The sequence below is a fragment of the Hemitrygon akajei genome, chromosome 14 (genome assembly GCF_048418815.1).
Source record: "Hemitrygon akajei chromosome 14, sHemAka1.3, whole genome shotgun sequence".
Lineage (NCBI taxonomy): Eukaryota > Metazoa > Chordata > Chondrichthyes > Myliobatiformes > Dasyatidae > Hemitrygon > Hemitrygon akajei.
The window spans coordinates 50,726,218-50,753,675 of record NC_133137.1 but is presented as its reverse complement, the minus strand read 5'-3'; the positions used below and the strand labels follow the sequence as shown (position 1 = coordinate 50,753,675).

At 48.9% G+C, this 27,458-nt stretch overlaps 1 protein-coding gene across 1 annotated transcript in view; it reads right to left on the bottom strand.

The window, feature by feature from the left end:
* The window catches only part of eea1 (early endosome antigen 1), a 159,824-nt gene that overhangs the window by 2,551 nt on the left and 129,815 nt on the right, over positions 1-27,458 (bottom strand). Inside the window, 5 exon segments of the mRNA XM_073066037.1 lie at positions 2,292-2,390; positions 3,551-3,671; positions 9,304-9,542; positions 12,716-12,901; positions 14,553-14,684. Coding sequence (XP_072922138.1) covers positions 2,292-2,390; positions 3,551-3,671; positions 9,304-9,542; positions 12,716-12,901; positions 14,553-14,684 — 777 coding nt within the window.

Sequence of the window (27,458 nt, the reverse complement as noted above, 5' to 3'; positions counted from 1 at the left end):
GTTGTGCTCACAAAGACAAATGCAGCAAACGTGGAAAAGAATGGAGTAGGGATCAACTGTGCCCCCACCACCCCACCCCTCAATCAAAAGGCTCAAGTGCACTGGGTACAAGTAATGTGCCTGGGACAACTGGTGCAACAAAATCAAAGGGTGATTTAATACGGGGTATTTATGATGGATTAACAGAAACTTCCCTCAGGTAGGAAAGTGAGTGGGGGAAGCACAGACCAAGGGATGGAATGCTAAACTCAAGCTTGCCTTCAACAGTGACATCACAAGCCAGCGTCACGGTGCCTCCCAGACAAAGTGACACTACAGACTAACCATAACAACAGGAAGGCAGACGGCAGGCTCAAGAGACTGAATTGTCACCTCATAAACTGGAGGGCAAAGGACACACCCCAAGAGTGTACACCACTGGCTTTAAGTTCTTCAGTACCACTATCTCTGAAGATCTATTCTGATCCCAACATATGGAGGCAGTTATGAAGAAGACATGCTTTATTTCATTAGGAGTTTGAGCAGATTTGGTATGTCAAGGAAGTTTCTAGCAAATATCTACAGATGCAAATTGGGCAGCATTCTAACTAGTTACATGACTGTTTGGTATGGAGGGGCCACTGCACTGGGTCCAGAAAGCTGCACAGAGGGCTGTAAAATCCAGCCTCCCCATCTTCCAAAGGTGAGGGCATGCCCTCTTCTCATTGCCACCATCAGAAAGGAGCTGCAGCAGCCTGAGGAGAGTGCTTTAGGAATAGCTTCTTCCCCTCTGCCATCAGACATATCAAATGGACAATGAATATTACTTCAATAGTTTCCTCCCTTTTGCACTAATTTATTTTTTATATACTTCGCATTGTAACTTATTCTAATTTTTTACATATTGCACTGTACTGCTGCCACAGAAATCTAATTTAATGATATGTCAGTGATAATAAACCTGATTCTGATTGCAAAATGGAGAGGCAGCATGCACTGTCCCAGCAACACAGATGTGGATGTTAATATCACAGTCATTCCTTTACTCCGAGAGCACTTGCACCCGATCTTCTGAAGTAGCTGCATCCACCACACCCTCCGCTGCTGCCCACACGTACGTCACGGTGGGGGAGAACACTGATCCACGAGCCTCGTGGAAAAAGGGAAGGGGGAGAGCTGAGCACCCACTGTACAACTCCTGCTTCTCATCAGTGACCAACACTGCGCGCTGCTCCAACGTCAGTCACGACTAAAGCAGGAATCAGATTCAGAGCAAATACTGAACTAATTAAAATACACCAGTGGTTATGGTTATAAGTACTTGGGCTCAAACATACATCATCTCTCCCACCAGAAATCACGTCCCAAAGGAACGGCAGGGAAAATGGTAGAGGTGAGGAATAGCCCAGCGATTAACAATACATCAGGAGAGGTATCCGTAAGATTGAAAAAGTGTGCAAAAAATTTACAGGGATGTTGCTTCAACTTGAGCACCTGAGTTATAAGGAGAGGATGAATAGGTTAGGATTTTATTCCCTGGAGTTTAGAAGAATCAGGGAAGATTTGATAGAGGTACAGAAAATTATGAAGGGTATATATAGGGTAAATGCAAACAGACTTTTTCCACCGACGTTGGGTGAGACTACAACTAGAGGTCATGGGTTAAGGGTGAAGTGTTTAAGGGGGGCATGGGGGGAATATCTTCACTCAGAAGGTGGTGAGTGTGGGAACAAGGTGCTGGCAGAAGTGTTGGGTGTGGGTTTGACTTCAACATTTAAGAGGTGTTTGGGTAAGTGTCTGGCTGGGAGATATGGAGTGCTACGGTCCAGGTGCAGATCAATGGGATTAGGCAGAATAGTTTGATACATACTAGATGGATCGAAAGGCATGTTTCTGTACCGTAGTGAGCTATGACTCTATGACTCCACTATATAGGCATATCAGACTTGGAGGAGAATGCACTAGTCTGGCATAAAGGACAGATTACAAGAGTTTGTTACCTGGAGCGGTTACAACCACAAGATCTGTACTGCATAGAGTACACAAAACAATGGGTGATATAATTAAGATTTTTGACACCAAGGGAGATGTGTGGGTGGGGTACAGGCAGCAAATACGAGACCAACGATGGGGTGAAGGGTATGACAGAAAGGGAGAGATGTGGGAATATGGAACCAGGTCACTGATCAGGCCAACAAACACAAGGTGGTACAAGGACTCAGATCAGGGCAACGAACACAAGGTGGTACAAGGACTCAGATCAGGGCAACGAGCACAAGGTGGTACAATGACTCAAAGCAGCGAGATCCTACCTTTCGTACAGTGACTGAGAATCCCTTTCCACAGGACATACAGTTCATCACCTCGGTATCTTCAGTCCACTTCCTATTCAGCGCCTGCGTGTGCTTAATCTACCACAACACAGAGTAAATCATTATTCTGTCCTTGAAAGAAATTTTTAATTTATTTGTTACACATAGAAACAGAGAAAACCTACAGCACAATACAAGCCCTTCGGCCAACAAAGTTGTGCCGAACATGTCCCTACCTTAGAAATTACTAGGCTTACCTATAGCCCTCTATTTTACTAAGCTCCATGTACCTATCTAAAAGTCTCTTAAAAAACCCTATTATTTCCACCTCCACCACTGTTGCTGGCAGCCCATTCCATGAACTCACCACTCTCTGCATAAAAAACTTACCCCTGACATCTCCTCTGTACCTGGGAACTAAATCAGTCATGTGCTGGCCAGGCTCAAAGTGACCCTCAGGGTACAAAATAGACTTACTGAGGGATCAACCCGATACACAGAATCTGAAGGTCACAAGGGGATCAGTAGTTCTGGCTCCACAGTGACTTATTTATATTTTTTAAACTCCTTCCAGTATTTATGGAAATATGTAGACGCCTTGGCAAAGAAAGCTCGCCAACACCTCTACCTCACCAGGATGCTAAAAAAATAAATGGGCACGGCCCTGTCTACCCTCACCAATTTTTATCAATGCACCATAAGAAAGCATTCTACACGGCTTGGTATGACAAATGCTCTGCCCATGACCACAGGACGCTGCAGAGAGCTGTGGGCAGTGCTCCGTACATAACAGAAACCAGGCCCCTCTGTCTACACCTCTCGCTGCCTCTGTATAGCAGCCAGAATATCCAAAGGGCCCACTCACCCCAGATATTCTGCCCTTTTCTATCGGGCAGAAGACACAACAGCTAGAGAGCATGTACCACTAGGCTCAAGGATGGCTTCTACCCCACAGTTATAATTAAATAGTTCCCTAGTATAATAAGATTGACTCTTGAACTCACAGTCTACCTCGTTATGATCTTGCACCTTACTGTCTAACTGAACTGCACCAGTTTGTTCTGCATTCTATTCTTGTTTTACCTTGCTCTAGTCCAATGCACTGTGTATCGACAGTATGCAAGACAAGCTTTTCACACCTGATTTCATGCAGAGCCACATCCCTCTGAGCCTGCAGGTTTGTACTGTTACTCCATACAGACTTCTCTTACTCTTTTTGCCCAAGGTGTGAACTAGGTCCAGTGGTTCTTGCAGGTTACCTGGAGTGCCTGGTTCTCTCTGCCCAGCTCCTGCATAGCAGCTGTGGTGTCATCCAGCTTCCGCCTCAGGTCCAGCACCTTCCCCTGCAGCTTCTCCATTTCTCCTTCACTCGTGAGGCACCTGGTCGACAAAGGAAAAGAGTTGGGAACACAATGGAAGCTAACATAAATGTATTAACAAAGTACAGGCAGTCCCCGGGTTACAAACGAGTTCCGTTCCCGAGTCCGTCTTTAAGTCGGATTTGTATGTAAGTCGGACGTTCGTAACTCGGGGACTACCCGTACGCCTATGTCACCATACACTACCCCGTAACATTCAATTTCTGGCAGGCATTTAAAGGAATACAATAGAATTTATGCAAAACTATACACAAAGATCGTCAAACAACCAATGTGCAAAAGACACATTGTGCAATTACAAAATGTAAAAATACTGAGAACATTCAAGTTCAAATTTAGTTGTCATTCAACCATACGAATGCAGACAAACAAAACAGTATTCTTCTAGAGTCAAGATTCAAAGTAAATTAAAATCAAAGTAAACATATGTCAGCATGCAACCCTGAGACTCATTTCCCTGCAGGCATACTCAATAAATCCATAATAGAATAATAACAATCATACAATCAATGAAAGACTGCACCAGCTATGGCATTCAACCAGTGTGCAAAAGACAACTACAAATACAAAACGAAAGAAATAATAACAATAAATAAATACAGTAAGCAATAAATATTGAGAACATGAGATGAAGAGCCCTTTAAAATGAGTCCATAGGTTGTGGGAACATTTCAGTGATGGGGCAAGTGAAGTTAGGTGAAGTTATCCCCACTGGTTCAGATAGTTGAGGGGTGATAACTGTTCCTGATGCTGGTGGTGTGAGTCCTGAGACTCCTTTACCTTCTTACCAATGGTAGCAGTGAGAAGAGAGCATGTTCTGGGTGGTGGGGTCCTTGATGATGGATGCTGCTTTCCTGTGACAGTGCTTCGTGTAGATGTGCTCAATGGTGGGGAGAGATTTACCTGTGATGGACTGGGCCAAATCCACTACTTTTTGTGGTTCAATGACATTGGTGCTTCAACAATCAGCTCCTTGGTCTTGCTGACATTGAGTAAGAGGTTGTTGTTGTGCCACCACTCAGCCAGATTTTCAATCTCCCTCATATATACTGATTCCTCACCACCTTTGATTCGGCCTGCGAGAGTGTTGTTGTCATCAAACTTGAAAATGACATCGGAGCTGTGCTCAGCCACACAGTCATAAGTGTAAAGCGAGTAGAGCAGGGGGCTAAGCACACAGCCTTTGGGTGCACCGGCTCTGATGGAGACTGTGGAGGAGATGTTGCCAATCCGAACTGACTGGGGTCTGAAAGTAAGGAAATCGGGGATCCAATTGCACAAGGAAGTATTGAGACCAAGTTCTTGAAGCTTATTAATTAGTTTTAAGGGTATGATGATATTGAATGCCGAGCTGTAATCGATAAAGAGTATCCTGATGTATACATCTTCACTGTCCAGATGTTCCAGGGCTGAGTGAAGAGCCAATGAAATGGCATCTGCTGTGGACCTGTTGCTCCAGTAGGCAAATTGGAGTGGATCCAAGTCACTTCTCAGGCAGGAGTTGGTATGTTTCATCACCAGCCTCAAAGCACTTCATCCCTGTGAATGTAAGTGTTACTGAACGATAGTCATTGAAGCAGGTCACCATGTTCTTCTTCGGCACCAGTATAATTGAAGCCTTCTTGAAGCAAGTGGGTATCTCAGACTGCCAAAGTGAGAGGAGAAGTCAGTGAACACTCCAGCCAGTTGATCAGCATAGTTCTTCAGTACTTGGCCAAGAACGCAGTCTGGGCCAGATGCATTTTGTGGGTTCACCCTCCTGAAGGATGCTCGTATGTCAGTCTCAGAGACTGAAATCACAGGATGATAGGGGGCTGTGGGAGCTTGTGATGGTCCCTGCATGCTTTGATGGTCAGAGTGAGCATAGAAGGCACTGAGCTCATCTGGGAGTGAAACCCTGCTGTTGCCTACATTGCTTGACTTCACTTTATAAAAGGTGACAGCATTCATGCTCTGCCACAACTACTGAGCATCCTTTGTTGATTCAAGTTTAGTACGGAATTGCCACTTCACCTGTGAGATGGCTTTCCAGAGATCGCACCCGGATCTCTTGGTCACTGGACTTGAATGCCCTCAGCAGATTGCAGGTCTCATGGTTCATCCAGAGCTTCTGGCTGGGGAAGACCCTGAATGATTTTGTGAGGACACATTTGTCTACAACTGCTTTAATAAAGTCTGTGACAACCATTCATTCAGATTTCAGATCAGTTCTTGATCACGTCCCATTCCACCCACTCAAAGCTATACTTTCCTCTGCCTCCCACAGCCACCTCTTTATTGTCCTAATCTCAGGAGCTTTGCTCTTTAGCCTCTGTCTGTATGCACGTCGGAGAACAGCCAGGTGATCGGATTTAGCGAAATGTGGTCCGGGCATGAAGCAGTAGGTATTTCTTATCGTAGTGTAATAGTGGTCTAGTGTGCTGGGATCTCTGGTGCTACAGGTTATATGCTGATGGCAATTGGGCAGGGTTTTCTTCAAACAAACCTGGTTGAAGTCCCCGACTATGATCTGAAATGTGTTGGGAAGAACTGTTTCTCATTTGGAGATGGCTTCATGCAGAATCTCAAGCCCTTGATAATGCAAAACACAGTAGCAACAGTCTCACACAGCATAAGGCTACTAGCAGAAAAACAGTCACAAAACAAATAATATAGCTCAGGTCCCTGAGGGGCATGGGATGATGTCCTGGAGGCACATTTATGCAACACCAAGTACGTAGCAGTTCCTCATCGCGTGCTAGTGCAGCCGCAGCAGATCAGAATCCAGTTGGTCTCCACCATGCGAATTCTGGAGGGCAACACAGACAGGAGGATCCAGACCTCAGCTGAGCACGATCTCCAGTGTCTCTGCTCCTTTCTGCACTGACCAGCATCTCCTCCCCTGTACAGCTGCCAAGAGGGCCTGGTCTGTACAACAACGTAGGCCACGCAACTCCCCCGTTATCGGTCTCGCCAATGAGTGTGAACTGGACTGGCAGTATTCTACATCACCAATGTCCAACAGGGTCTTGCGATCACAAGAAAAACATCTGACAATCATTTGCACCATCTGTTGGACCATTACCCACCATCTCTGATGTCTGGGTGGCTATAACAGATGACAATGTGGTAGACAACAAGTCCAGCTCCATCACTATCTAGCAATCCAGCAGTGTCTTGTAATCAGGAAAAAGACATAAAAAAATGAACAATTACACCATTGGTTTGACACAGAGAGGCCGCTGCGATCAAGACCACTGCCATCTTACCAGAAGAATGGAACACGAGTTGTAGCGTCTTTGAACGTGAGTGTATAGTTGTGGAATCAGTTCAGTGTTGAGGTGAGTGAAGTTATCCACACTAGTTCAGGAGCCTGGGGTAGTAACTTTTCCTGACCTTGTTGTATGGGACCTAAAAGCTCCTGTATCTCCTGCTCAATAGTAGTAGAGAGAAGAAAGCATGGCCTGGATGGTGGGGGTCCTTGGTGATGGACGCTGCTTTCTTCTGGCAGTGCTCCTCGTAGATGTGCTCAATGGCGAGGAGAGTTTTTCCTGTAATAATCTGGGCTGTATCCAATACTTTTTGTAGAATTTTCTGTTCCTGGGCATTGGTACTTCCATACCAGGCCATGACGCAATTGCACCTATCAAATTATAAATCTATAAATTTTTAGGTGACATGTTGAATCTACGTAATCCTAAGGAAGTCGAGGCACTGTTGTACCTTCTTAGTGATGGCACTTACGTGCCGCTCCCAGGACAGATCCTTTGATGTGATAACACCAAGGAATTTAAAGTGTGAGAGACTCTCCAACACACCATCTCAATAAAGTTGGCCAGGCTGCAGACCATACAACACACGGAGACAACAGTGCCTCTCCAGCAGCAACACATTCATTCTGCAAGTCGAGGTGATACCTCTTTAACCACCATGCTTCAGCATTAGTTTCTCCACTGTCCCTTTAAAAATCAATGCCCATGTATACATCTGGCCAATATAACAGATGGAATGCTCCTCTCGGAGATAATAAATCAGCCATGATGGAATGGCAGAGCAGACTCAATGGACCAAAATGGTGAAATTCTGCTCCTATATCTTATTGTCTTAAAACTACGTTCTCCTTTTTATGATATATATAACATGGGAAACAGATTCTGACCAGCTACCCAATCTTTGCCTCTCATCATCTTATAAGACCATAAGATATGGGAGCAGTATTAGGCCACTTGGCCCATCGAGTCTGCTCCATCATTCGATCACGGTTGATTATTTTTTCTCAATCCCATCTCCCACCTTCTCCCCATAAACCTTATTACCCTTACCAATCAAGAACACTTATACACATCTATCAGATCAATCCTCAGCCTCCTTCACTCCAAACCCAGCCTATCCAAACTCTGCCCATTGCTCAAGGTCTCAGAAACAGGCACCACACTGGTGAATCTCCTCTGCACTCTCTCCAGATCAATCATATCCTTCCGAGACTGCACTGGCCAGAACCACACATAATACGCCAACTGTGGTCAAATCATAGTTTTGTAAAACGCAAGACATTATCCCAACTCTTGTGTCCTGTGCCCCAAGCTACAAAGGCCAGTGTGCCATCTCCTCTTTCATCACCCTATCTATCCACCTGTGTTGCCACTCTCAGCAAACTGTGGATTTAAACCCCAATGTCTCTCTGTTCAACACTTCTTCAGGCCTTACTACTGACTGTACACACTTTGTTAGGAGCCTGAGGAGATTTGGTACGTCACCAAAGACTCTTGCAAATTTCAACAGATGCACGGTGGAGAGTGCCACTGCCTGACATGGAGAACCAGTGCACAGGATCGCAAGAGGTCGCAGAGAACTGTAGACTCAGTCAGCTCCATCATGGGACATCTTCAAGAGGCAGTGCATCAAGAAGATGGCATCCATCACTACAAACCCTCACTGCCTGCGATATGCCCTCTCTCGTTACCAGCAGATAAAGGGTACAGGAACCTGAAGACCCACACTCAACATTCTAAAGCAGCTTCTTCCTCTCTGCCATCAGATTTCTGAGTGGTCCAGGAACCCAAGAACACTGCCAAATCATTCCTCTTTTGTGCTATTTATTTACATTGTAACTTACAATAATGTTCACGTTTTTGCTGCCCCAAAACAGGAAATTTCACAACACATGTCAAAGATCATAAACCTGACTCTGATTCTGGATAAATCCAGCAAATTTCCTTCCCGTAGTGCACACAAAATGCTGGAGGAACTCAGCAGGTCAGGTAGCTGAGGAGAGGAATAAACAGTCAATGTTTTGGGCTGAAACCCCAGTGAAAACATCCATCAGGATCCTGGCCTGACACATTGACTGCTTACTCCCTGCTATAGATGCTGCCTGAGCTGCTGAGAACTCCAGCATTGTGTGTGTGTTCCTCTGGACTTCCAGCATCTGCAAAATCTCGTGTTCATGTTTTTCCTTGCTTAGCAGATTCAGAGAGTCCAGTAGTGTCATCATTATTGTTACTACTTTGTTAAGCACCCCAACGACAGTAACGGGATTTAAACTTGCTACTCAGCACACTGGCCCCTCTACCTGCGCTGCTTTTGCACTGAAGGGAAGACGGTTGCTATCAATAACAAAGCCAGCTGTGAAGGTGGAGCGGCCACAAACCAACCTTTCCAGCAGGGCTCTCCTCTCCTCCTGGTTGTGCTGCACGGTCGCTTCCAGCACAGCAATCTCGCCCCGCAGGTCATCCATCTGTTTCTCCAGCTCGCTCACCCGCCGCTGGCTGCTCTGCCACTCCTTCTTCAGCGTGACCATGTTCTCATTGAGCGCCGTGATCTGCATGCTATGCTTCACCTCGGCCTCCTCGTGCTTCTTGCACTGTTCCTCCTTCTCCTTCAGTTCCTGTTGCTGTATTGAGGCAACGGGAAAGGTTCACACACTAAGTCAAAGTAAATTTATTATCAAAGTACGCATATGCCACCATATACAACCCTAAGATTCATTTTCTTACACGCATTTACAGGAAAATACAGAAACAAAAGAATAAAGAATTTATAAAAACTATAAATAAAGACTGACAAACAACCAACAGGCAAAAGGAGCCAAAATGTTAAATAATACTGAGAGCATGAGTTGTAGAGGCCTTTTTAGTGAATCTGTAGTCTGTGGAATCAGTTTAGAGTTAAGGTGAGGGAAGTTATCCACACTAGTTCAGGAGTCTGATGGTTGAAGGGTAATAATTGTTCCTGAACCTGATGGAGTGGGGCCTATAGCTCCTGTACCTCCTGCCTGATCATAGTAGTGAGAAGAGGGCATGACCTGGATGGTGGGGGTCCTTGATGACCGGTGCTGCATTCTTGTGGCAGCCCCCCCCTTGTAAATGTGCTCAGTGCTGGGGAGGACTTTTATCCACCACTTTCTGTGGATGGTCTTCACAATACAAGAGAACATTCCCGCCCCCCCACCCCATCGCAATACATCTCAACAGCACTCATGTATCTACTGTTTCCAAATGTAGGATGAATCCCTTTGAAAAGTCGCACACCATCAGGTTCAGGAACAGCTTCTTTCCAAATTTCACAGAGTCGTAGAACAATACAGCACAGAAACAGGCCCATCGGCCCATCTGGTGTGTGCTGAACCATGAATCTGCCTCGTCCCATCGACTTGCACCCAGACCAAAGCCCTCCATATCCCTCTCCTCCACGTACCTGTCCAAATTCCTCTTCAATGTTGAAATCATCCCCACGTCCACTCATCTGCGCTGGGAGCTCATTCTACACTCTTACCACCCTGAGTGAAGAAATTCCCCCTCATGTACCCCTTAAATATTTCACCTTTCACCCTTAACCCATGACCTCTAGTTGTAAACTCGCCCAACCTCAGGAAAAAAGCCTGTTTGTATATACCCTATTTACATCCCTCATATTTTTGTATATCTCTATCAAAACTCCTCTCAATCCTCTACATTTTAAGGAATGCAGTCCTAACTGATTCAACCTTTCCCTGTAGCCCAGGCCCTCAAGTTCTGACAACATCCTTGTAAATTTTCTCTGTACTCTTTCAATCTTACTTACATCTTTCCTGTAGGCAGATGACCAAAACTGCACACATACTCCAAATTAGGACTCACCAAGTCTTAAACAATTTCAACATGTTACCATATACTACCCTGAGATTCATTTAAGTCCATAATAGAATAATATCCATAATAAATTCAATGAAAGACCACACCAACTTGAGAGTTCAACCAGTGTGCAAAGGTTAACAATCTGTGCAAATAAAAAGAGAAATAATAATAATGAACAAAAAAGCAATAAATATTGAAAACATGAGAAAAGGAGTCCTTGAAAGTGAGTCCATAGGTTGTAGGAACATTTCAATAGTGGGGCAAGTGAAGTCGAGTGAAGTTATCCCCTTTGGTTCAGGAGCCTAATGGTTGAGGGGTAGTGCCTGATGGTGTGAGTCCTGAGGGCATGTGACCCTCTTCCCTCGAGGCCTTTCCTATCCACGCACCTGTCAAAATGGCAGCTTGTTCCATGTACCCACCACACTTAGTGTGAAAGCATACCTTTTAAATCTTTCCTTTCTCATCTTAAACCTATGCCCTCTAGTTCTAGGCTCCACCACCCTGGGAAAACGACTGCGACTATCCCCCTTATCTATGCCCCTCGTGATTTCATACACTTAAGTTAACCCTAAGCCACCTACACTCCAGGGAAAAAGTCCCACCTATCCATCCTCTGCTTAAAACTCAAGCCCTCTAGTCCCAGTAAGACCCTCGTGAATCTTTTCTGCACCCTTCCCAGCTTAATATCTTTAGCATAGCTGCGTGATGAGAACTGAGCACTATACTCCAGGAGTGCTCTCACCAGCACCTTGTACATTTGCAACATGGCATCCCATCTACTGGATTCAGTGCCCTTGCTGTTGAAGGCCAGCACGCCAAACAGCTTCTTCATACCCTGTCTACCTGTATCACCACTTTCAGGGATCTCTGTACCTGTAGCCACAGGCCTCAGCTTCACGTTACTGGCTTGTTTGCTTCTATTTAAATCAATGAACAGACCTGAACCATCCCCCGAATCAACTTCCTCTCACTCCGAATCTACCTATTTAATCCTACAGACATGTTCTCCATCAAGGTCAATTTCCTTCTGGCCACTCACTGGCTCTATTCTCCTTTTACTGCCCCAACAACGGGGGGGGGGGGGGGCGGGGGGTTTGAGGTGGCTCAAGCTCGTCTGTTCAATGAGACCATCGCTAACACTCAAGCACAACGTTACAGCCCAGGCCTCCACTCCCTTGCTGCTCAGGTATCTGAAGCACTTAGGAACAGAGTGTTCTGCAGATTCACATCTGAAGGAATTCCCTCTGGATCTGTCCTAAATACCATGAGTTGGTCATGTTCCTTTGCACCCCTTTACACACTTCTCCCTGCTCTCCTAATTGGTTCTGTATCAGTAGATTTTGATGTTTTATATTTAAACGCCTGAGGGAGAGGGACTGTAATTTTTCAGAACGAACATTCATTTGTATTTATGAATTTAATAATAGACAGGAGTTTGTTCTAATATAGGGGTGTCCATAGGTCAGGTGTTTGTAACCTGGGCACAGGCTGCAATGGCTGAGAGATGCACTCTGAACCCACCTCATCGTCCCCAGACATAATCCACCCATTTCTGAGCTGTCAATTCTCAGACCTTTACAGTATCACACTCGGAGAACCTTCCCCTCCCAGTCAAACAACTAAAGGAAATAGTGAAAAGTGCCCTACTTTGGTACTAGTTTTCTATCTCAGATGGGAGTATTAAACCGCGTTGGATCGATCGCGAGAAATTAGCAAGTACGCATGCGGCTGACCGATGGCGCTGTGATTCGATTGAGACTCCTACACACTGAAAGCTCTCTCTATTTTGTGCAGGCATGGGAGCATGCATGTTTTCTCATCTCTGTGGGCCCAGTTCATCACACTGCACTTTAAATTGCCTGGTGTATACTGTAGCTAACAGGACTCACTAAAACCCTTTAACCTTTCTCATCAGCTGTCCTCACTCTGCCCATACTTAACATATACAAACCAGTTTAGCTTCTGCCTCTGCACGCTGTCTCTCCAGGTCCTGCTGAGCCTCGTCGACCTTGGCCTTGGTAAGCTGGTGGTCTTTCTGCTCCTGCTCCAACATCTGCCTGGTGCTGTCCACGTTGGCCTGCACCTCCAGTTTCTGCTGGATCAGCAGCTGCTTGGCCTCCCTTAGCCCCGTCAGTTCCTGCCAACCACAAGGACACAGTCAATCGTCCAACCTTGCACACACTCGGCCTCACTCCGCGCACTCTTGCATTCACACATTCAAACACCTCACAGTGCAACAGAAACAATGGGTTTAAAGGACAGCCTTCCAGTCGGAGAGGGCAGATCAAGAAACAGAGCTTTGTTGGTTTTTCCAACCCTCCCAACGCTGAGCTGCCTTTCCACTCAGCTCAACGGGGGCAGCAAGAATTAATGGGGTCTTCTCACTTGGTGAGATGGAACCTCAAAATCTGCACCACCTTTAGGGCTTCAGATTAAAGAGTATATCTCCATACTGAAACAGGAAAATAATTGAGATGGAATTTGCTGGTTGCAAAAGGACTGTTATGGAAGATGTTTGTACAAACTTCCATTGAGCCCATGGGTTTCCTACCACAATCTGGTCATTGTAAATTGTCCTGTGATTACATTCGGGTTAACTAGGTAGGTCGTTGGGCGGTGCAGTTCATTGGACCTGAAGCTTGCTGTATCAACCAATCAAATCAACAAACAAACAAGCGAGTGAATGAGCACACTTGCGGCCAGAACAAATGGAAATAGGGAATCAACGGGTGGAACTTGATCCGCGTGTTTTCTAAATGCAGAGAAACAAACAGGAGCGAGGAGACATTTGAGCTGATATTCAAATAGATACTACAAATGAAAGGAACGGTGACTGTTCTGTGAAAGACACAGCTCAGGTGGAGCGAAGCAGAGTTTCACTGAATCGACTAAAACAGAACACCAAACCTCCGGAGGGACGTACTGGCCGTTGAGTGCAAGTAGGGTAGAGGGTGCAGCGGAGAGGGTAGATTGCATGAACTGGGGCTTTTCTCCTCGGAGCGAAGGGAGACTAGGGATGAGTTGATAGAGGTGTACAAGATAATACAGCTAGATCGAATGGACAACCAGAGACTTTCCCCCAGGGGCACAATTTTAAGGTGATTTGTGGAAAGTATAGGGAAGGATGTCAGAGGTAAGTTTTTTTTTAAAAACAGAGCTGGTGCGTGCGTGGTACACATTGCTGGGGTGGGTACGGTGACATTTAAGCAGCTCTTAGACTGGTATATGGACGGCTGTGTAGGAGGAAAGGGTTAGATTGATTTTAGAGTAGGTTAAATGGTCAGCACAACACCGTGGGTCCAAGGGACTGTACTGTTCTAGGTTCAACTAAATATTACCAAGGGTCAGAGGGTGAAATGGTGAGGGCAGATGACAAAGATGGAGTTTTAAAAAGAAATGATTTTATAGAATTTGATCAGGTAGAAATGGAGGAACAACATTTGGTTGTGTGTAGTTTAAGTCAGTTTAAACAGAAATCTTACCACAGAGAACCTGCAGCCTCCACCATTCCAGCCAACAGTAGAGTGGGCTGAGTTTGAAGGTGGATGGAAAGTAGGTTGAGCAGAGGTCACCGGTTCTCCAGACTCTCTGGACAGTATTATTAATCAGCCTTTTCTGAACCTTGGTGTGAATAGTTAACTAGTAAACTTCATTCCAACTCACTTGCAAGCTAATTCCTTCTGTCAGTCATTGAAAACTCATAACCCATCAAATGTCTACTAGCTGAATGTGTCACGAGCTCAGCGCAGTGTTTAGCTGCTCTGGTGAACAGAAGCTGAACAACCCACCTTCTCGTAGTTTTGCTTGCAGGTCCGTGTCTCCTCTGTTAGTTTGTTCAGCTGCTGCTGCAATGACGTCCTCGCCCCTTCAAGCTCCTCACTATGGAGTTTTTCTTTTGCTAATTCCTCTTCTTTTAAAGCCTTTTAAGGGTCATGGAGGAAATGGGGGGAGAGTGTGAGAAAATGGAATACTGTTTTCAATATTAAAAACCATATCTGCAAAGTTGAGAGAGCGAGTGAGCTCCAAGGCAAACTTTCAGTCATCGCTAATCACTGAAGGACAACTTTCTGACTTCAAATCTCTCAAATAATAATTCATGGCAGCTTCTGAATTAAAAATACTACTGACTCTAACTGTAAACTCAAATCTGAAAACTGTTCACATAACATTGATGGCTATTATCATGGGGCATAATTTCAAGGTGACTGGAGGAAGTCGGTGGGGGAGGTGGGCAGAGGAAGTTTCCTTATTGTTTTCTCTATTTACAGAGACTGATGGGTGTGTGGAACATCCTGCCAGAGGCAGATACATTACGGACAGTTAGATAGGCACATGGATGACAAAAAATAGAGGGTGATGGTAGGTGTTTGGCAAAGTAGTCTCCCAATCTACCCGACATAGATTCGATCCGCTGAACACTTATGCTCCATTCACCAGTAATAGCTGGACCTCCAGGTTGCCACCCATTTTAATTCGACTGCCCACTCCCATTCCAACATGTCAGTCCATGGCCTCCTCTACTGTTGTGATGAGGACACACTTAGGTTAGATGAGCATCACCTTATATTCCGTTTGGGTAGCTTCCAACCTGATGACATGAACATCGATTTTTCAAACTTCTGGTAATGTACCCACACCCACCTCCTCTCCTTCACCATTTCCCATCCCTTTTTCCCTCTCTCACCTTATCTCCTTGCCCACCCATCGCCTCCCTCCAGTGCTCCTCCCCCTCTTTTTCTTTCTTCTATGGCCTTCTGTTCCCTCCCATCAGATTCCCCCTTCTCCACTCCTGTATCTCTTTCACCAAACAACTTCCCAGCTCCTTACTTTCTGGTTTTAGCTAACACCTTGTGCTTCTTCCTCCCCTTCCCCCACATTCTAACTCTGACTTCTCACCGTTTTTTCTCCAGTCCTGATGACAGGCCTCAGGCCGAAACGTCAACTGTACTCTTTTCCATCGATGTTGCCTGCCCTGCTGAGTTCCTCCAGCATTTTGTGTGTGTTACTCAACCAAGTCCATCACGGCTACAGCTCTCTCCACCACTTAAGACATGTACAAAATATGACGCCTCACATACACCTCACTCCACTGCTGGGGACATGTACGAGAGGCAATGCCTCATGTACACTCTCTCCACCACTGAAGACATGTACAAAAGGCGATGCCTCACGTACACTCTCTCCACCACTGAAGACATGTACAAAAGGCGATGCCTCACGTACACTCTCTCCACCACTGGGGACATGTACAAAAGGCGATGCCTCACGTACACTCTCTCCACCACTGGGGACATGTCCAAAAGGCGATGCCTCACGTACACTCTCTCCACCACTGAAGACATGTACAAAAGGCGATGCCTCACGTACACTCTCTCCACCACTGAAGACATGTACAAAAGGCGATGCCTAACGTACACTCTCTCCACCACTGGGGACATGTACAAAAGGCGATGCCTCACGTACACTCTCTCCACCACTGGGGACATGTACAAAAGGCGATGCCTCACGTACACTCTCTCCACCACTGGGGACATGTCCAAAAGGCGATGCCTCACGTACACTCTCTCCACCACTGAAGACATGTACAAAAGGCGATGCCTCACGTACACTCTCTCCACCACTGAAGACATGTACAAAAGGCGATGCCTCACGTACACTCTCTCCTCCACTGGGGACATGTACAAAAGGCGATGCCTCACGTACACTCTCTCCACCACTGGGGACATGTCCAAAAGGCGATGCCTCACGTACACTCTCTCCTCCACTGAAGACATGTACAAAAGGCGATGCCTCACGTACACTCTCTCCACCACTGGGGACATGTCCAAAAGGCGATGCCTCACGTACACTCTCTCCACCACTGAAGACATGTACAAAAGGCGATGCCTCACGTACACTCTCTCCACCACTGAAGACATGTACAAAAGGCGATGCCTCACGTACACTCTCTCCACCACTGAAGACATGTACAAAAGGCGATGCCTCACGTACACTCTCTCCACCACTGGGGACATGTCCAAAAGGCGATGCCTCACGTACACTCTCTCCACCACTGGGGACATGTACAAAAGGCGATGCCTCACGTACACTCTCTCCACCACTGAAGACATGTCCAAAAGGCGATGCCTCACATACACTCTCTCCACCACTGAAGACATGTCCAAAAGGCGATGCCTCACGTACACTCTCTCCACCACTGGGGACATGTACAAAAGGCGATGCCTCACGTACACTCTCTCCACCACTGGGGACATGTCCAAAAGGCGATGCCTCACATACACTCTCTCCACCACTGGGGACATGTACAAAAGGCGATGCCTCACGTACACTCTCTCCTCCACTGAAGACATGTCCAAAAGGCGATGCCTCACGTACACTCTCTCCACCACTGGGGACATGTACAAAAGGCGATGCCTCACGTACACTCTCTCCACCACTAGGGACATGTCCAAAAGGCAATGCCTCACGTACACTCACTCCTCCACTGAAGACATGTCCAAAAGGCGATGCCTCACGTACACTCTCTCCACCACTGGGGACATGTACAAAAGGCGATGCCTCACGTACACTCTCTCCATCACTGGGGACATGTACAAAAGGCGATGCCTCACATACACTCTCTCCACCACTGAAGACATGTACAAAAGGCGATGCCTCACGTACACTCTCTCCACCACTGAAGACGTGCCCAAAAGGCGATGCCTCACGTACACTCTCTCCACCACTGGCGACATGTCCAAAAGGCGATGCCTCACGTACACTCTCTCCACCACTGGGGACATGTACAAAAGGCGATGCCTCACGTACACTCTCTCCACCACTGGGGACATGTCCAAAAGGCGATGCCTCACATACACTCTCTCCACTGCTGAAGACATGTACAAAAGGCGATGCCTCACGTACACTCTCTCCACCACTGGGGACATGTCCAAAAGGCGATGCCTCACATACACTCTCTCCACCACTGGGGACACGTACAAAAGGCGATGCCTCACGTACACTCTCTCCACCACTGGGGACACGTACAAAAGGCGATGCCTCACGTACACTCTCTCCACCACTGGGGACACGTACAAAAGGCGATGCCTCACGTACACTCTCTCCACCACTGGGGACATGTACAAAAGGCGATGCCTCACGTACACTCTCTCCACCACTGGGGACATGTACAAAAGGCGATGCCTCACGTACACTCTCTCCACCACTGGGGACATGTCCAAAAGGCGATGCCTCACATACACTCTCTCCACCACTGGGGACATGTCCAAAAGGCGATGCCTCACGTACACTCTCTCCACCACTGAAGACATGTCCAAAAGGCGATGCCTCACGTACACTCTCTCCACCACTGGGGACGTGTCCAAAAGGCGATGCCTCACGTACACTCTCTCCACCACTGGGGACATGTACAAAAGGCGATGCCTCACGTACACTCTCTCCACCACTGGGAACATGTACAAAAGGCGATGCCTCACGTACACTCTCTCCACCACTGGGGACATGTACAAAAGGCGATGCCTCACGTACACTCTCTCCACCACTGAAGACATGTCCAAAAGGCGATGCCTCACGTACACTCTCTCCACCACTGGGGACATGTCCAAAAGGCGATGCCTCACGTACACTCTCTCCACCACTGGGGACATGTACAAAAGGCGATGCCTCACGTACACTCTCTCCACCACTGAAGACATGTCCAAAAGGCGATGCCTCACGTACACTCTCTCCACCACTGAAGACATGTCCAAAAGGCGATGCCTCACGTACACTCTCTCCACCACTGGGGACATGTCCAAAAGGCGATGCCTCACGTACACTCTCTCCATCACTGGGGACATGTCCAAAAGGCGATGCCTCACGTACACTCTCTCCACCACTGGGGACATGTCCAAAAGGCGATGCCTCACGTACACTCTCTCCACCACTGGGGACATGTACAAAAGGCGATGCCTCACGTACACTCTCTCCACCACTGAAGACATGTCCAAAAGGCGATGCCTCACGTACACTCTCTCCACCACTGGGGACATGTCCAAAAGGCGATGCCTCACGTACACTCTCTCCACCACTGAAGACATGTCCAAAAGGCGATGCCTCACGTACACTCTCTCCACCACTGAGGACATGTCCAAAAGGCGATGCCTCACGTACACTCTCTCCACCACTGGGGACATGTACAAAAGGCGATGCCTCACGTACACTCTCTCCACCACTGGGGACATGTACAAAAGGCGATGCCTCACGTACACTCTCTCCACCACTGAAGACATGTCCAAAAGGCGATGCCTCACATACACTCTCTCCACCACTGAAGACATGTACAAAAGGCGATGCCTCACGTACACTCTCTCCACCACTGAAGACGTGTCCAAAAGGCGATGCCTCACGTACACTCTCTCCACCACTGAAGACATGTCCAAAAGGCGATGCCTCACATACACTCTCTCCACCACTGGGGACATGTACAAAAGGCGATGCCTCACGTACACTCTCTCCACCACTGAAGACGTGTCCAAAAGGCGATGCCTCACGTACACTCTCTCCACCACTGGGGACATGTACAAAAGGCGATGCCTCACGTACACTCTCTCCACCACTGAAGACATGTCCAAAAGGCGATGCCTCACGTACACTCTCTCCATCACTGGGGACATGTCCAAAAGGCGATGCCTCACGTACACTCTCTCCACCACTGGGGACATGTCCAAAAGGCGATGCCTCACGTACACTCTCTCCACCACTGGGGACATGTACAAAAGGCGATGCCTCACGTACACTCTCTCCACCACTGGGGACATGTACAAAAGGCGATGCCTCACGCACACTCTCTCCACCACTGGGGACATGTACAAAAGGCGATGCCTCACGTACACTCTCTCCACCACTGGGGACACGTACAAAAGGCGATGCCTCACGTACACTCTCTCCACCACTGGGGACATGTACAAAAGGCGATGCCTCACGTACACTCTCTCCACCACTGGGGACATGTCCAAAAGGCGATGCCTCACGTACACTCTCTCCACCACTGGGGACATGTACAAAAGGCGATGCCTCACGTACACTCTCTCCACCACTGGGGACATGTACAAAAGGCGATGCCTCACGTACACTCTCTCCACCACTGGGGACATGTACAAAAGGCGATGCCTCACGTACACTCTCTCCACCACTGAAGACATGTACAAAAGGCGATGCCTCACGTACACTCTCTCCACCACTGGGGACATGTCCAAAAGGCGATGCCTCACGTACACTCTCTCCACCACTGAAGACATGTCCAAAAGGCGATGCCTCACGTACACTCTCTCCACCACTGGGGACATGTACAAAAGGCGATGCCTCACGTACACTCTCTCCACCACTGGGAACATGTACAAAAGGCGATGCCTCACGTACACTCTCTCCACCACTGGGGACATGTCCAAAAGGCGATGCCTCACGTACACTCTCTCCACCACTGGGGACATGTACAAAAGGCGATGCCTCACGTACACTCTCTCCACCACTGGGGACATGTCCAAAAGGCGATGCCTCACGTACACTCTCTCCACCACTGGGGACATGTCCAAAAGGCGATGCCTCACGTACACTCTCTCCACCACTGAAGACATGTCCAAAAGGCGATGCCTCACGTACGCTCTCTCCACCACTGAAGACATGTACAAAAGGCGATGCCTCACGTACACTCTCTCCACCACTGTGGACATGTCCAAAAGGCGATGCCTCACGTACACTCTCTCCACCACTGGGGACATGTCCAAAAGGCGATGCCTCACGTACACTCTCTCCACCACTGGGGACATGTCCAAAAGGCGATGCCTCACCTACACTCTCTCCACCACTGGGGACATGTCCAAAAGGCGATGCCTCACGTACACTCTCTCCACCACTGGGGACATGTCCAAAAGGCGATGCCTCACGTACACTCTCTCCACCACTGGGGACATGTCCAAAAGGCGATGCCTCACGTACACTCTCTCCACCACTGGGGACATGTCCAAAAGGCGATGCCTCACGTACACTCTCTCCACCACTGGGGACATGTCCAAAAGGCGATGCCTCACGTACACTCTCTCCACCACTGGGGACATGTACAAAAGGCGATGCCTCACGTACACTCTCTCCACCACTGGGGACATGTCCAAAAGGCGATGCCTCACGTACACTCTCTCCACCACTGGGGACATGTACAAAAGGCGATGCCTCACGTACACCTCTCTCCACCACTGGGGACATGTCCAAAAGGCAATGCCTCACATACACTCTCTCCACCACTGGGGACATGTACAAAAGGCGATGCTTCACGTACACTCTCTCCACCACTGGGGACATGTACAAAAGGCGATGCCTCACATACACTCTCTCCACCACTGAAGACATGTCCAAAAGGCGATGCCTCAGATACACTCTCTCCACCACTGGGGACATGTCCAAAAGGCGATGCCTCACGTACACTCTCTCCACCACTGATGTACAAAAGGCGATGCCTCACGTACACTCTCTCCACCACTGAAGACATGTCCAAAAGGCGATGCCTCACGTACACTCTCTCCACCACTGAAGACATGTCCAAAAGGCGATGCCTCACGTACACTCTCTCCACCACTGAAGACATGTACAAAAGGCGATGCCTCACGTACACTCTCTCCACCACTGAAGACATGTACAAAAGGCGATGCCTCACGTACACTCTCTCCATCACTGGGGACATGTACAAAAGGCGATGCCTCACGTACACTCTCTCCACCACTGAAGACATGTACAAAAGGCGATGCCTCACGTACACTCTCTCCACCACTGGGGACATGTCCAAAAGGCGATGCCTCACGTACACTCTCTCCACCACTGAAGACATGTACAAAAGGCGATGCCTCACGTACACTCTCTCCACCACTGAAGACATGTCCAAAAGGCGATGCCTCACGTACACTCTCTCCACCACTGGGGACATGTACAAAAGGCGATGCCTCACGTACACTCTCTCCACCACTGAAGACATGTCCAAAAGGCGATGCCTCACGTACACTCTCTCCACCACTGGGGACATGTACAAAAGGCGATGCCTCACGTACACTCTCTCCACCACTGGGGACATGTACAAAAGGCGATGCCTCACGTACACTCTCTCCACCACTGGGGACATGTACAAAAGGCGATGCCTCACGTACACTCTCTCCACCACTGAAGACATGTCCAAAAGGCGATGCCTCACGTACACTCTCTCCACCACTGGGGACATGTACAAAAGGCGATGCCTCACGTACACTCTCTCCACCACTGGGGACATGTACAAAAGGCGATGCCTCACGTACACTCTCTCCACCACTGGGGACATGTACAAAAGGCGATGCCTCACGTACACTCTCTCCACCACTGAAGACATGTCCAAAAGGCGATGCCTCACATACACTCTCTCCACCACTGGGGACATGTACAAAAGGCGATGCCTCACATACACTCTCTCCACCACTGGGGACATGTACAAAAGGCGATGCCTCACGTACACTCTCTCCACCACTGGGGACATGTCCAAAAGGCGATGCCTCACGTACACTCTCTCCACCACTGAAGACATGTACAAAAGGCGATGCCTCACGTACACTCTCTCCACCACTGGGGACATGTACAAAAGGCGATGCCTCACGTACACTCTCTCCACCACTGAAGACATGTCCAAAAGGCGATGCCTCACGTACACTCTCTCCACCACTGGGGACATGTACAAAAGGCGATGCCTCACGTACACTCTCTCCACCACTGGGGACATGTACAAAAGGCGATGCCTCACGTACACTCTCTCCACCACTGGGGACATGTCCAAAAGGCGATGCCTCACGTACACTCTCTCCACCACTGGGGACATGTCCAAAAGGCGATGCCTCACGTACACTCTCTCCACCACTGAAGACATGTCCAAAAGGCGATGCCTCACGTACACTCTCTCCTCCACTGAAGACATGTACAAAAGGCGATGCCTCACGTACACTCTCTCCACCACTGGGGACATGTACAAAAGGCGATGCCTCACGTACACTCTCTCCACCACTGAAGACATGTCCAAAAGGCGATGCCTCACGTACACTCTCTCCACCACTGAAGACATGTCCAAAAGGCGATGCCTCACGTACACTCTCTCCACCACTGAAGACATGTACAAAAGGCGATGCCTCACGTACACTCTCTCCACCACTGGGGACATGTACAAAAGGCGATGCCTCACGTACACTCTCTCCACCACTGGGGACATGTAGAAAAGGCGATGCCTCACGTACACTCTCTCCACCACTGGGGACATGTACAAAAGGCGATGCCTCACGTACACTCTCTCCACCACTGAAGACATGTCCAAAAGGCGATGCCTCACGTACACTCTCTCCACCACTGAAGACATGTCCAAAAGGCGATGCCTCACGTACACTCTCTCCACCACTGAAGACATGTCCAAAAGGCGATGCCTCACGTACACTCTCTCCACCACTGGGGACATGTACAAAAGGCGATGCCTCACGTACACTCTCTCCACCACTGGGGACATGTACAAAAGGCGATGCCTCACGTACACTCTCTCCACCACTGGGGACATGTACAAAAGGCAATGCCTCACGTACACTCTCTCCACCACTGAAGACATGTCCAAAAGGCGATGCCTCACGTACACTCTCTCCACCACTGAAGACATGTCCAAAAGGCGATGCCTCACGTACACTCTCTCCACCACTGGGGACATGTACAAAAGGCGATGCCTCACGTACACTCTCTCCACCACTGGGAACATGTACAAAAGGCGATGCCTCACGTACACTCTCTCCACCACTGGGGACATGTCCAAAAGGCGATGCCTCACGTACACTCTCTCCACCACTGGGGACATGTACAAAAGGCGATGCCTCACGTACACTCTCTCCACCACTGGGGACATGTCCAAAAGGCGATGCCTCACGTACACTCTCTCCACCACTGGGGACATGTCCAAAAGGCGATGCCTCACGTACACTCTCTCCACCACTGAAGACATGTCCAAAAGGCGATGCCTCACGTACGCTCTCTCCACCACTGAAGACATGTACAAAAGGCGATGCCTCACGTACACTCTCTCCACCACTGTGGACATGTCCAAAAGGCGATGCCTCACGTACACTCTCTCCACCACCGGGGACATGTCCAAAAGGCGATGCCTCACGTACACTCTCTCCACCACTGGGGACATGTCCAAAAGGCGATGCCTCACCTACACTCTCTCCACCACTGGGGACATGTCCAAAAGGCGATGCCTCACGTACACTCTCTCCACCACTGGGGACATGTCCAAAAGGCGATGCCTCACGTACACTCTCTCCACCACTGGGGACATGTACAAAAGGCGATGCCTCACGTACACTCTCTCCACCACTGGGGACATGTACAAAAGGCGATGCCTCACGTACACTCTCTCCACCACTGGGGACATGTCCAAAAGGCGATGCCTCACGTACACTCTCTCCACCACTGGGGACATGTCCAAAAGGCGATGCCTCACGTACACTCTCTCCACCACTGGGGACATGTCCAAAAGGCGATGCCTCACGTACACTCTCTCCACCACTGGGGACATGTACAAAAGGCGATGCCTCACGTACACTCTCTCCACCACTGGGGACATGTCCAAAAGGCGATGCCTCACGTACACTCTCTCCACCACTGGGGACATGTACAAAAGGCGATGCCTCACGTACACCTCTCTCCACCACTGGGGACATGTCCAAAAGGCAATGCCTCACATACACTCTCTCCACCACTGGGGACATGTACAAAAGGCGATGCTTCACGTACACTCTCTCCACCACTGGGGACATGTACAAAAGGCGATGCCTCACGTACACTCTCTCCACCACTGAAGACATGTACAAAAGGCGATGCCTCACGTACACTCTCTCCACCACTGGGGACATGTACAAAAGGCGATGCCTCACGTACACTCTCTCCACCACTGGGGACATGTCCAAAAGGCGATGCCTCACGTACACTCTCTCCACCACTGGGGACACGTACAAAAGGCGATGCCTCACGTACACTCTCTCCACCACTGGGGACATGTACAAAAGGCGATGCCTCACGTACACTCTCTCCACCACTGGGGACACGTACAAAAGGCGATGCCTCACGTACACTCTCTCCACCACTGGGGACATGTCCAAAAGGCGATGCCTCACGTACACTCTCTCCACCACTGGGGACATGTACAAAAGGCAATGCCTCACGTACACTCTCTCCATCACTGGGGACATGTACAAAAGGCGATGCCTCACGTACACTCTCTCCACCACTGGGGACATGTCCAAAAGGTGATGCCTCACGTACACTCTCTCCACCACTGGGGACATGTACAAAAGGCGATGCCTCACGTACACTCTCTCCACCACTGGGGACATGTACAAAAGGCGATGCCTCACGTACACTCTCTCCACCACTGGGGACATGTACAAAAGGCGATGCCTCACGTACACTCTCTCCACCACTGGGGACATGTACAAAAGGCGATGCCTCACGTACACTCTCTCCACCACTGAAGACATGTCCAAAAGGCGATGCCTCACATACACTCTCTCCACCACTGGGGACATGTACAAAAGGCGATGCCTCACATACACTCTCTCCACCACTGGGGACATGTACAAAAGGCGATGCCTCACGTACACTCTCTCCACCACTGGGGACATGTCCAAAAGGCGATGCCTCACGTACACTCTCTCCACCACTGAAGACATGTACAAAAGGCGATGCCTCACGTACACTCTCTCCACCACTGGGGACATGTACAAAAGGCGATGCCTCACGTACACTCTCTCCACCACTGAAGACATGTCCAAAAGGCGATGCCTCACGTACACTCTCTCCACCACTGGGGACATGTACAAAAGGCGATGCCTCACGTACACTCTCTCCACCACTGGGGACATGTACAAAAGGCGATGCCTCACGTACACTCTCTCCACCACTGGGGACATGTCCAAAAGGCGATGCCTCACGTACACTCTCTCCACCACTGGGGACATGTCCAAAAGGCGATGCCTCACGTACACTCTCTCCACCACTGAAGACATGTCCAAAAGGCGATGCCTCACGTACACTCTCTCCTCCACTGAAGACATGTACAAAAGGCGATGCCTCACGTACACTCTCTCCACCACTGGGGACATGTACAAAAGGCGATGCCTCACGTACACTCTCTCCACCACTGAAGACATGTCCAAAAGGCGATGCCTCACGTACACTCTCTCCACCACTGAAGACATGTCCAAAAGGCGATGCCTCACGTACACTCTCTCCACCACTGAAGACATGTACAAAAGGCGATGCCTCACGTACACTCTCTCCACCACTGGGGACATGTACAAAAGGCGATGCCTCACGTACACTCTCTCCACCACTGGGGACATGTAGAAAAGGCGATGCCTCACGTACACTCTCTCCACCACTGGGGACATGTACAAAAGGCGATGCCTCACGTACACTCTCTCCACCACTGAAGACATGTCCAAAAGGCGATGCCTCACGTACACTCTCTCCACCACTGAAGACATGTCCAAAAGGCGATGCCTCACGTACACTCTCTCCACCACTGAAGACATGTCCAAAAGGCGATGCCTCACGTACACTCTCTCCACCACTGGGGACATGTACAAAAGGCGATGCCTCACGTACACTCTCTCCACCACTGGGGACATGTACAAAAGGCGATGCCTCACGTACACTCTCTCCACCACTGGGGACATGTACAAAAGGCAATGCCTCACGTACACTCTCTCCACCACTGAAGACATGTCCAAAAGGCGATGCCTCACGTACACTCTCTCCACCACTGAAGACATGTCCAAAAGGCGATGCCTCACGTACACTCTCTCCACCACTGGGGACATGTACAAAAGGCGATGCCTCACGTACACTCTCTCCACCACTGGGAACATGTACAAAAGGCGATGCCTCACGTACACTCTCTCCACCACTGGGGACATGTCCAAAAGGCGATGCCTCACGTACACTCTCTCCACCACTGGGGACATGTACAAAAGGCGATGCCTCACGTACACTCTCTCCACCACTGGGGACATGTCCAAAAGGCGATGCCTCACGTACACTCTCTCCACCACTGGGGACATGTCCAAAAGGCGATGCCTCACGTACACTCTCTCCACCACTGAAGACATGTCCAAAAGGCGATGCCTCACGTACGCTCTCTCCACCACTGAAGACATGTACAAAAGGCGATGCCTCACGTACACTCTCTCCACCACTGTGGACATGTCCAAAAGGCGATGCCTCACGTACACTCTCTCCACCACTGGGGACATGTCCAAAAGGCGATGCCTCACGTACACTCTCTCCACCACTGGGGACATGTCCAAAAGGCGATGCCTCACCTACACTCTCTCCACCACTGGGGACATGTCCAAAAGGCGATGCCTCACGTACACTCTCTCCACCACTGGGGACATGTCCAAAAGGCGATGCCTCACGTACACTCTCTCCACCACTGGGGACATGTACAAAAGGCGATGCCTCACGTACACTCTCTCCACCACTGGGGACATGTACAAAAGGCGATGCCTCACGTACACTCTCTCCACCACTGGGGACATGTCCAAAAGGCGATGCCTCACGTACACTCTCTCCACCACTGGGGACATGTCCAAAAGGCGATGCCTCACGTACAC